This window comes from Bombina bombina, chromosome 3 (assembly GCF_027579735.1).
Source record: "Bombina bombina isolate aBomBom1 chromosome 3, aBomBom1.pri, whole genome shotgun sequence".
NCBI classification, from domain to species: Eukaryota; Metazoa; Chordata; class Amphibia; order Anura; family Bombinatoridae; genus Bombina; species Bombina bombina.
Genome location: NC_069501.1, coordinates 1,120,142,368 through 1,120,155,346, shown reverse-complemented (window position 1 = coordinate 1,120,155,346; position 12,979 = coordinate 1,120,142,368). Strand labels below are relative to the sequence as shown.

General features: G+C 37.7%; 1 protein-coding gene across 1 annotated transcript in view; it reads right to left on the bottom strand.

Moving 5' to 3' along the window:
* The window catches only part of FLT1 (fms related receptor tyrosine kinase 1), a 121,218-nt gene that overhangs the window by 13,930 nt on the left and 94,309 nt on the right, over positions 1-12,979 (bottom strand). Inside the window, exon 11 of the mRNA XM_053708483.1 lies at positions 5,103-5,223. Coding sequence (XP_053564458.1) covers positions 5,103-5,223 — 121 coding nt within the window. The remainder of the gene's footprint in view (positions 1-5,102; positions 5,224-12,979) is intronic.

Genomic DNA, 12,979 nt, shown 5'->3' with positions numbered 1-12,979 from the left:
AATGTTTAAAATTATTTCAAAAGAGAGTATGCTGCACTCCTTAGTAGCAAAATGTGAACAATCTTTATTCAACCATTACAGCCATTCAGCTGTAATGAAGGAATAAAGGGTTTTCACATTTTGCTACTTAGGAGTGTAGCATACTCTCTTTTGAAATAATTTTGTATGCCTGGGGAAGTGGAAAAATGTCCCTAGTAGCTGGCACCCTGTCTCGGAATCTATTGCTTGTTGTATTTGGGGGTGCTAGTCTCAACCACACTTCAATATAAAATGTTTAATTATGTGTTGTAAATTGCAATATTATTAATGATTTCAATATTTATTTTGGCCCCTTTTCATATAATTTGACTATGAAAATTGTGTGTGTGTGGGGGGGGGGTTCTAAGACATGGAAATTCACACTGCAGATTTCATTGGTCTTATCCTTAGCAGAGGGTGTAAGATAGCAAACGGTAAAATAATACATATCTGTTAACAAAATTACAGTTGCTAAACTTGTCTACTACAGTAATAAGTCTGGATTGGCAGAACAAATAGGGCAAGCAGTGGGTTGAGCTAGGTCGATGAAAAACAAATTCAGAAAACTATTTCAAGACAACAGAAAGGTCTACTAATTGCAAGGTGCTTAGTGCCCCTTTAAATTGCTGGCTTGGTGTTTTGGCAGTAATTTTAATATATTTATAGAGAAAAGGGGAGACAGACAGGCAAACATACTTTACAGTAAAGAAGCACTGGTACAAAATAAGGCCTAGATTTGGAGTTTGGCGGTAGCCGTGAAAACCAGCGTTAGAGGCTCCTAATGCTGGTTTTAGGCTACCGCCGGTATTTGGAGTCACTCAAAATAGGGTCTAACGCTCACTTTCCAGCCGCGACTTTTCCATACCGCAGATCCCCTTACGTAAATTGCGTATCCTATCTTTTCAATGGGATTTTTCTAACTCCGGTATTTAGAGTCATTTCTGAAGTGAGCGTTAGACATCTAACGACAAAACTCCAGCCGCAGGAAAAAAGTCAGTAGTTAAGAGCTTTCTGGGCTAACGCCGGTTTATAATGCTCTTAACTACTGTGCTCTAAAGTACACTAACACCCATAAACTACCTATGTACCCCTAAAACGAGGTCCCCCCACATCGCCGACACTCGAAAAAAAATTTTTAACCCCTAATCTGCCGACCGCCACCTACGTTATACTTATGTACCCCTAATCTGCTGCCCCTAACACCGCCGACCCCTGTATTATATTTATTAACCCCTAATCTGCCCCCCTCAATGTCGCCTCCACCTGCCTACACTTATTAACCCCTAATCTGCTGACCGCAAAGCGCCGCCACCTACGTTATCCTTATGTACCCCTAATCTGCTGCCCCTAACACCGCCGACCCCTATATTATATTTATTAACCCCTAATCTGCCCCCCTCAACGTTGCCTCCACCTGCCTACACTTATTAACCCCTAATCTGCCGATCGGACCTGAGCGATACTATAATAAAGTTATTAACCCCTAATCCGCCTCACTAACCCTATCATAAATAGTATTAACCCCTAATCTGCCCTCCCTAACATCGCCGACACCTAACTTCAATTATTAACCCCTAATCTGCCGACCGAATCTCGCCGCTATTCTAATAAATGTATTAACCCCTAAAGCTAAGTCTAACCCTAATACTAACACCCCCCTAAATTAAATATAATTTAAATCTAACGAAATTAATTAACTCTTATTAAATAAATTATTCCTATTTAAAGCTAAATACTTACCTGTAAAATAAATCCTAATATAGCTACAATATAAATTATAATTATATTATAGCTATTTTAGGATTTATATTTATTTTACAGGCAACTTTGTATTTATTTTAACCAGGTACAATAGCTATTAAATAGTTAAGAACTATTTAATAGCTAAAATAGTTAAAATAATTACAAATTTACCTGTAAAAGAAATCCTAACCTAAGTTACAAATAAACCTAACACTAGACTATCAATAAATTAATTAAATAAACTACCTACAATTACCTACAATTAACCTAACACTACACTATCAATAAATTAATTAAATACAATTGCTACAAATAAATACAATTAAATAAACTAGCTAAAGTACAAAAAATAAAAAAGAACTAAGTTACAAAAAATAAAAAAATATTTACAAACATAAGAAAAATATTACAACAATTTTAAACTAATTACACCTACTCTAAGCCCCCTAATAAAATAACAAAGCCCCCCAAAATAAAAAAATGCCCTACCCTATTCTAAATTACTAAAGTTCAAAGCTCTTTTACCTTACCAGCCCTGAACAGGGCCCTTTGCGGGGCATGCCCCAAGAAATACAGCTCTTTTGCCTGTAAAAAAAAACATACAATACCCAAGCCCCCCAACATTACAACCCACCACCCACATACCCCTAATCATACAAACCCCCCTTAAATAAACCTAACACTAAGCCCCTGAAGATCATCCTACCTTGTCTTCACCATACCAGGTTCACCGATCGGTCCAGAAGAGCTCCTCCGATGTCCTGATCCAAGCCCAAGCGGGGGGCTGAAGAGGTCCATGATCCGGCTGAAGTCTTCATCCAAGCGGGGCAGAAGAGGTCTTCCATCCTATTGAAGTCTTCATCCAAGCGTCATCCATCCGGAGCGAAGTGGCAGCATCCTGAAGACCTCCACCGCGGAACATCCATCCTGGCCGACGACTGAATGACGAATGACGGTTCCTTTAAATGACGTCATCCAAGATGGCGTCCCTCGAATTCCGATTGGCTGATAGGATTCTATCAGCCAATCGGAATTAAGGTAGGAATATTCTGATTGGCTGATGGAATCAGCCAATCAGAATCAAGTTCAATCCGATTGGCTGATCCGATCAGCCAATCAGATTGAGCTTGCATTCTATTGGCTGATCGGAACAGCCAATAGAATGCGAGCTCAATCTGATTGGCTGATCGGATCAGCCAATCGGATTGAACTTGATTCTGATTGGCTGATTCCATCAGCCAATCAGAATATTCCTACCTTAATTCCGATTGGCTGATAGAATCCTATCAGCCAATCGGAATTCGAGGGACGCCATCTTGGATGACGTCATTTAAAGGAACCGTCATTCGTCGTTCAGTCGTCGGCCAGGATGGATGTTCCGCGATGGAGGTCTTCAGGATGCAGCCGCTTCGCTCCGGATGGATGCCGCTTGGATGAAGACTTCAATCGGATGGAAGACCTCTTCTGCCCCGCTTGGATGAAGACTTCAGCCGGATCATGGACCTCTTCAGCCCCCCGCTTGGGCTTGGATCAGGACATCGGAGGAGCTCTTCTGGACCGATCGGTGAACCTGGTATGGTGAAGACAAGGTAGGATGATCTTCAGGGGCTTAGTGTTAGGTTTATTTAAGGGGGTTTGGGTTAGATTAGTGGTATGTGGGTGGTGGGTTGTAATGTTGGGGGGCTTGGGTATTCTATGTTTTTTTTTACAGGCAAAAGAGCTGTATTTCTTGGGGCATGCCCCGCAAAGGGCCCTGTTCAGGGCTGGTAAGGTAAAAGAGCTTTGAACTTTAGTAATTTAGAATAGGGTAGGGCATTTTTTTATTTTGGGGGGCTTTGTTATTTTATTAGGGGGCTTAGAGTAGGTGTAATTAGTTTAAAATTGTTGTAATATTTTTCTTATGTTTGTAAATATTTTTTTATTTTTTGTAACTTAGTTCTTTTTTATTTTTTGTACTTTAGCTAGTTTATTTAATTGTATTTATTTGTAGCAATTGTATTTAATTATTTTATTGATAGTGTAGTGTTAGGTTAATTGTAGGTAATTGTAGGTAGTTTATTTAATTAATTTATTGATAGTCTAGTGTTAGGTTTATTTGTAACTTAGGTTAGGATTTCTTTTACAGGTAAATTTGTAATTATTTTAACTATTTTAGCTATTAAATAGTTCTTAACTATTTAATAGCTATTGTACCTGGTTAAAATAAATACAAAGTTACCTGTAAAATAAATATAAATCCTAAAATAGCTATAATATAATTATAATTTATATTGTAGCTATATTAGGATTTATTTTACAGGTAAGTATTTAGCTTTAAATAGGAATAATTTATTTAATAAGAGTTAATTAATTTAGTTAGATTTAAATTATATTTAATTTAGGGGGGGTGTTAGTATTAGGGTTAGACTTAGCTTTAGGGGTTAATACATTTATTAGAATAGCGGCGAGATTCGGTCGGCAGATTAGGGGTTAATAATTGAAGTTAGGTGTCGGCGATGTTAGGGAGGGCAGATTAGGGGTTAATACTATTTATGATAGGGTTAGTGAGGCGGATTAGGGGTTAATAACTTTATTATAGTAGCGCTCAGGTCCGCTCGGCAGATTAGGGGTTAATAAGTGTAGGCAGGTGGAGGCGACGTTGTGGGGGGCAGATTAGGGGTTAATAAATATAATATAGGGGTCGGCGATGTTAGGGCAGAAGATTAGGGGTACATAGGGATAATGTAAGTAGCGGCGGTTTACGGAGCGGCAGATTAGGGGTTAATAATAATATGCAGGGGTCAGCGATAGCGGGGGCGGCAGATTAGGGGTTAATAAGTGTAAGGTTAGGGGTGTTTAGACTCGGGGTACATGTTAGAGTGTTAAGTGCAGACGTAGGAAGGGTTACCGCATAGCAAACAATGGGGCTGCGTTGGGAGCTGAACGCGGCTTTTTTGCAGGTGTTTGGTTTTTTTTCAGCTCAAACAGCCCCATTGTTTCCTATGGGGGAATCGTGCACGAGCACGTTTTTGAGGCTGGCCGCGTCCGTAAGCAACTCTGGTATCGAGAGTTGAAGCTGCGTTAAAAATGCTCTATGCTCCTTTTTTGGAGCCTAACGCAGCCTTTATGTGGACTCTCAATACCAGAGTTATTTTTATGGTGCGGCCAGAAAAAAGCCGGCGTTAGTTTTTCGGGTCGTTACCGACAAAACTCCAAATCTAGGCCTAAGTAAATCATAAATAAATAATCTTACTGCTCAAATAATATGTAATATATTAATATTAGTTCTCAGCATTTACAGTGCTGTCATAACTGTTGCTATTAAGTGTATACTACTTATAACAATAGTGCATATATTTTACCTTCATCTTCCCTTCAATCATCTGTGTACGTTCTGTGATGCTTTTAATTTTGTTCCCCACATTGCTGCTGTTCCTTCCAGCGCTCAGATGAAAAATGTCATCTCCTAAGTCAGGGTCACACCTGCAAAAAGGTACAATAGTTCATTATCTGGTGAGCATATCAGTTAGAAAACCTATATATTTAAAGCCACTCCATTCATTCTTGGTGTCTCATCACGGGAAGTGAATTCAGTAAATGACTTGAGAGCAGAGACTAACAATGGTAGCACACTAGCTGCAAATACAAGTGGCCCCTGAGAAACAGCATAACTAACTAACAAAACTGTGTTTTGGTGATTTCTGGTGGGTACCCTGCAAACAGGAACATTTTTAGGAAATAATTTTAGCCATAAATGTATGTATCTGCAGCCCCTACGCTTTAAGAAGTTGATCCTCACTGGTTTACACAATTGCACTGTGAGATGTTATGTTATTTAAAGGGACAGTACATATACTGATATAAAAATCTAGTATAAAACCTTTTAAAAACATGCTTAGAAGCTCTCAGTTTAGTGCTGTTGATAAGGTTAGTCTGAGACACCCAGAGAAAGGGTCCGGGAAAACAGTAACAGTAGACACTTCCCCCTTCCCTGCATATGAAAAGACAGATTATACTAACAGGAGCAAGATGGAGGTTTTTTTTGGTCTGATGAAGGGGATGGTTTGATCTCCGAAACGTCACAACAATAAACCATGTTTTGTTTTTTCAAAGTCCAGTGAGTGCGGATCTACTTTATACTATAAATAACCACTGTTCCTGTCACCCTGGCCGTTTACTGAGGAGGAGGTGAGAGTGCTTATCCCACAACTATCTATCTATCTATATATATATATATATATATATATATATATATATATATATATATATATATATATGTGTGTGTGTGTGTGTGTGTGTGTTTGTGTTGACAGTATTGTGTATATACAGTATATATATAGTATATGTGTGTATATGTGTGTACAGTATGTATATATTAGAATACATACAAGTCTAGATGTGCACACACATTTTCCATACACCTGCCAGAGTGCTCTGTGAAACAATGGAAACTGACACTTGCTGGAATTTCAGCAAATATAAAGCAAACATTCCAAGTATTTGAAGTGTGTAATTAAATTTACATAAATAAAATTCCTAATGTAGACATAATGTTGTACATGAAATATCTTAAACTTGATATACATTTATTTTAGTTAATATGCTGAAATACAGTACTTACTTAAAATACAATTTTGTTTCTGACAAGAGGTCATAATTTAAGGTTGGAGGAAAGGAGATTTAATCTCCTGCAACGGAAACGTTTTTTCACTGTAAGAGCAATACAATTGTGGAACTCATTACCAAAGGAGGTAGTGAATGCCAATACCATAGATACATTTAAAAATAGTCTGGATACATTTCTGTATATAAACAAAATTCATGGATATGATTGCTAGTATTAAATGGGTCACCTTTTAATGGGGTTATTTAAGCTTAACTGGAGCTTTTTGTAAGTATTTTAGATTTGTATAGGTTGAACTCGATGGACTTCAGTCTTTTTTCAACCTTATCTACTATGCTACTATGTTACATAACAGTTTTAGGCATAATCCATTTTTATCTTTACTCAATATTTACTTGATAAAAATATAGGTAACTAAACCATTTGCCCTTGTAAATGGTTATTCCAAATTAGTCACTATTATAGGCAATATAATCATGTAATAGTGGTTTGGGAATACTTAGAACTACACTGATGTTCTGGTTGTTGAATGCACACACTCAGCAAAAGGACCAATGGAATTTATGGAAGTGGATACCAGCTGGAAATTCCCTGATTATTCCTTTGGGAGTCAGGTGGAAACACAATGAAGCAACCAGGAAGGGTTTGACTGTGTGGATTCACGTACAGTACAAATGAAATGCTCTTCTCTAAGATTAAACTTCATCATATGTATGAGTCAGAGGCTACTGAATACATTTCATTTCTAAAAAGGGTCAAACTTCATTCATAAAAAAACTTTATATTCTTTCTTGGAGATTACGTTAAGTATTTGTAAATGTCATCCAGATGAATGGATCAATGAATGTTACAATTTATCCATTTAAACTTCAAACTTTTCCTCAAAATACAAACAAAATATTAATTATTCATTTAAAGGAATATGAAATCAAGAACATATGCTAAATGTAGCCACCAATCAGTAAGTGCTATCCAGGGTGCTGAACCAAAAATGGGCTTAAATTCCTGCTTTTTCAAATAAAGATACCAAAAGAATGAAGAAAAATTGATAATAGGAGTAAATTAGAAAGTTGCTTAAAATTACATGCTCTGGGGCCAATTTATCAAGCCCCATATTCAGCCATATTCAGCCGTATGTAGCAGTTTCCGCGCGAACCTTCAGGCTCGCAAGACACAGGAGTTAAGAAGCAGCAGTCTTAAGACTGATGCTCCTTAACTCGTCCGCCAACTCTGAGGCGGCGGACAGCAATCAGCCTGATTGGATACGATTGGGTTGATTGACACCCCTGCTAGCCGCCGATTGGCCGCGAATCTGCAGGGGGCGGCATTGCACAAGCATTTCACTAGAAATGCTACAGCGGATCATATCCACTTACACAATGGTAAATCGGCCCCTCTATCTGAATCATGAAAGAAAAATTTTGGGTTTCATATTTCTTTAAAGATGTGCAGACTTTTAATATTTATTTTCTGCAACTACTGTGCACATTTAAAAAAAAAGTGAAGTAAAAACTTACAGAACAAAGAGAAAATTAAACTTGGCTGGAGTACTAAAATGTCATTCTATAAACTCTGTTTTTTCTTTTTCCAGCCTGTTTCCTGCATTGCATTACCCTATCAATAATATCCAGGTATAGAGCAACTTATATTTCTTTTTTGAGATCTCCATTAAGCATTTATAAATGTCATCTAGATGAATGGATCATTACATTTAACAATTTACCCAGGTAAACCTCACGCTTTTTCTTAAAGGGACAGTAAACCTAGTGCAGAATTATATAACATTAGCTTAGCGCCAACTTTCTAAAGCAAAGGGTTAGAGAGATATTTTACTACGAAAACAGAACTGTGCTCCTGGCTCTACTGAGCGGGTCTGTTTTTTTCTCCTAAGCGCATCGCGGCATGCCGTCTAATCACAGCCGGCCTGATAGCGCTATTAAACTCAATGTAGCTCGCTCCCTCTACCAGACCAGAGCGGGAGCGAACTTCATTGAGTTTAATAGCGCGATTGGGCACGCTGTGATTAGACAGCGTGCCCGCGATGCGCTTAGGAGAAAAAAATAGACCCGCTCAGTAGAGCCAAGAGCGGTGCCGCGTTCTGTTTTTGTAGTAAAATATCTCTCTAACCCTTTGCTTTAGAAAGCTGGCGCTAAGCTAATGTTATATAATTCTGCACTATGTATTTGCTAGGTTTGCTAGGTTTACTGCCCCTTTAAGCTACAAACAAAATATTAATTAATAACAAAAGAGTGTAGATTTTTAATAAACCACCCTCTCTATCTACTTTGTACATGGTCTGCATATATTTCTTTCTATATTTGTCAAAACAAAATCCCATAATATTACTTGGTAACTGATTTGTAGAAAGGAACAACAAATCAGAAATCCCCCTTTCCACTAATACATAGGGAAGGATCAAGTTAAAGGGATAGGAAAGTCAAAATTAAACTTGCATGAGTCAGATAGAGCATGTCATTTAAAGACACTTTTAAATTCACTTCTATTTAGAAATGTGCTTCAATCTGTTAGTATCCCTTGTTGAAAAAGAATATGCACATATCCTACACTAGTGGGAGCTAGCTGCTGATTGGTGCCTGCACACATTTGTCTCTTGTGATTGGCTAACTAGATGTGTGTTCAGCTAGCTTCCAGTAGTGCAACACTGCTCCTTCAGCAAAGAATAACAATAGAATGAGGCAAAATTGATAATAGAAGTAAATTGTAAAGTTGTTTTAAATTGTATTTTCTATCCAAATCAAGAAATACATTTTTGGGGTTTCATGTCCCTTTAATATTAAAGTTGCATGATAGTGGTACCTCATGTCAAGTTTATAACTAGTGTATAACAGCTGCATACGGCTGAATACTTGATAAATCAGCCCCAGGGCATGCAATTTTAAGCAACTTTCTAATTATAAATGAATAAATGGATGAATTACAATGGTGGAACTATGCTAGTTTACCTTGGACTTGCAGACATGACTAAGGTCCTATAATAGGCCTGAAACGCTGTTGTTTATACTCCTATGGACCCTGAAATAGTACTAAAAAGGTCCTTTTTTAAGCAAGGCTGAAATATTTTTATGTTTTCTATGCTCAATTTGGATGTTCCATGCCTGCCTAAGAAAATTAATGGGATGTGCGCTGTTTTTCAGTTTATTTGATACCACAAATAATAAAAATGTTCAAAATTTTAAGATGTGAGCACATTACATTTCCTATATGGAAATAGTACTATTTTGAACATTACACTCAAAACTACTGCACTAATCCATATTAAATCCTGCTTGACATTCTTTTCTATATATATAGAAGTTTGAGAAATAGAGAAATTTGTATGTTTAAGGACAAAAATTTAGGAAAGAGAGCTCATCTGTTAACACAGGTCACCTGTGCCTATTATAGACAAAGAGTTTGCTTCTCTGTAAGAAGTTAATGTAAAATGAAAAAGTGCAAACAGTCCAAACAGAGCAGGTGACAGGCACCTTGGTGGTGAAGTTTTCTTCACAGTGTCAAGTCCAACTTAAATCTTAGGTTTACAAGTTTATAGGTTATATACCAGTTCAAATTGAAAATGTCCAAAACTTACGAAAAGCTCATTTTGTTTATGGTAAATAGATGTGCAGGGAAAATGATTTACACAGATAGTTTGCTTGTATACACATTTAAGCTGTATCTGAAATGTTCAAACAGTATACTTATGCAGTTAAGTCCTTAATGTACTAAATAACCTATAAATTGCCCGGATAGCTCAGGAAATTGAGTAACTCATTTCTATATTGACATTTATAGACTAAGATCACGCAACAAACCCAAGAAAAAAAAAATGTTAATGGAATAGTTTTTGAAAAACATAATTTATGTAAGAACTTACCTGATAAATTCATTTCTTTCATATTGGCAAGAGTCCATGAGCTAGTGACATATGGGATATACAATCCTACCAGGAGGGGCAAAGTTTCCCAAACCTAAAAATGCCTATAAATACACCCCTCACCACACCCATAATTCAGTTTAACGAATAGCCAAGCAGTGGGGTGATAAAGAAAGGAGTAGAAAGCATCAACAAAGGAAATTTGGAAATAATTGTGCTTTATACAAAAAATCATAACCACCATAAAAAGGGTGTTCCTCATGGACTCTTGCCAGAATGAAAGAAATTAATTTATCAGGTAAGTTCTTACAAAAATTATGTTTTCTTTCATGTAATTGGCAAGAGTCCATGAGCTAGTGACATATGGGATATCAATACCCAAGATGTGGATCTCCACTCAAGAGTCACTAGAGAGGGAGGGAATAAAATAAAAACAGCCATAATCTTCTGAAAAAAAATAATCTACAACCCAAAAATATAAGTTTATTTCATTTGAAAGAAAAAAACTTAAATCAAAAGCAGAAGAATCAAACTGAAACAGCTGCCTGAAGAACTTTTCTACCAAAAACTGCTTCCGAAGAAGCAAATACATCAAAACGGTAGAATTTAGTAAATGAATGCAAAGAGGACCAAGTTGCCACTTTGCAAATCTGATCAACTGAAGCTTCATTCTTAAAAGCCCATGAAGTGGAGACTGATCTAGTAGAATGAGCTGTAATTCTCTGAGGCGGAGCCTGACCCGACTCCAAATAAACTTGATGAATCAATAGTTTCAACCAAGAAGCCAAGGAAATAGCAGAAGCCTTCTGACCTTTCCTAGGACCAGAAAATAAAACAAATAGACTGGAAGTCTTCCTGAAATCTTTAGTAGCTTCCACATAATATTTCAAAGCTCTTACCACATCCAAAGAATGTAAGGAACTTTCCAAAGAATCCTTAGGATTAGAACAAAGAAGGGACAACAATTTCTCTACTAATGTTAGAATTCACAACCTTAGGAAAAAATTAAAAAGAAGTCCGCAAAACTGCCTTATCCTGATGAAAAAATCAGAAAAGGAGACTCACAAGAAAGAGCAGATAACTCAGAAACTCTTCTAGCAGAAGAGATGGCCAAAAGGAGCAACACTTTCCAAGAAAGTAGTTTAATGTCCAAAAAATGCATAGGTTCAAATGGAAGAACCTGTAAAGCCGTCAGAACCAAATTAAGACTCCAAGGAGGAGAAATTGATTAAATAACAGGCTTAAATAAGAACTAAAGCCTGTACAAAACAGTGTATATCAGGAAGTATAGCAATCTTTCTGTGAAATAAAACAGAAAGAGTGGAGATTTGTCCTTTCAAGGAATTTGCAGACAAACCCTTATCCAAACCGTCCTGAAGAAACTGTAAAATTCTAGGAATTCTAAAAGAATGCCAGGAGAATTTATGAGAAGAACACCATGAAATGTAAGTCTTCCAAACTCTATAATAAATCTTTCTATAAACAGATTTACGAGCTTGTAACATAGTAATAATCACTGAGTCAGAGAAACCTCTATGACTTAGTACCAAGCGTTCAATTTCCATACCTTCAAATTTAATGATTTGAGATCCTGATGGAAAAACGGACCTTGAGATAGTAGGTCTGGCCGAACGGAAGTGGCCAAAGCGGGCAACTGGACATCCAAACCAGATCCGCATACCAAAAGCTGTGTGGCCATGCTGGAGCCACCAGCAACACAAATGATTGTTCCATGATGATTTTGAAGATCACTCTTGGAAAGAGAACTAGAGGCGGGAAAATGTAAGCAGGATGATAACACCAATGAAGTGTCAGTGCATCCCCTGCTTCCACCTAAACATCCCTGGACCTGGACAGGTATCTGGGAAGTTTCTTGTTTAGATGAGAGGCCATGAGATTTATCTCTGGAAGACCCCACAACTGAATAATCTAAGAAAACACATCTAGATGGAGACACCACTCCTCTGGATGTAAAGTCTGGCGGCTGAGATAATCCGCCTCCCAATTGTCTACACCTGGGATAAGCACCGCAGAGATTAGACAAGAGCTGGATTCCGCCCAAACAAGTATCCAATATACTTTTTTCATAGCTTGGGGACTGTGAGCCCACCTTGATGATTGACATATGCCACTGTTGTGATATTGTCTGTCTGAAAACAAATGAACGGTTTTCTCTTAGCAGAGGCCGAAACTGAAGAGCTCTGAGAATTGCAAGGAGTTCTAAAATATTTATTGGTAATCTCGCCTCTTGAGATTTCCAAACCCCTTGTGCTGTAAGAGATCCCCAAACAGCTCCCCAACCTGAAAGACTTGCATCTGTTGAGATCACAGTCCAGGTTGGCCGAACAAAAGAAGCCCCTTGAACTAAACGATGGTGATCTATCCACCATGTCAGAGAGTGTCGTACATTGATTCAGCATACAAAGCTGTAGAGGTCTCATGTGAAAATGAGCAAAGGGGATCACGTCCGATGATGCTGTCATGAGACCTAAAACTTCCATGCACATAGCCACTGAAGGGAATGACTGAGACTGAAGGTGCCGGCATGCTGCAACCAATTTTAAACGTCTCTTGTCTGTTAGAGACAGAGTCCTTGACACTGAATCTATCTGGAAGCCTAAAAAAGGTGACCCTTGTCTGAGGAATCAAGAAACGTTTGGTAAATTGATCCTCCAACCATGTTTCCAAAAGAACAACACTAGTTGATTTGTGTGAGATTCTGCAGTACGCAAAGACTGAGC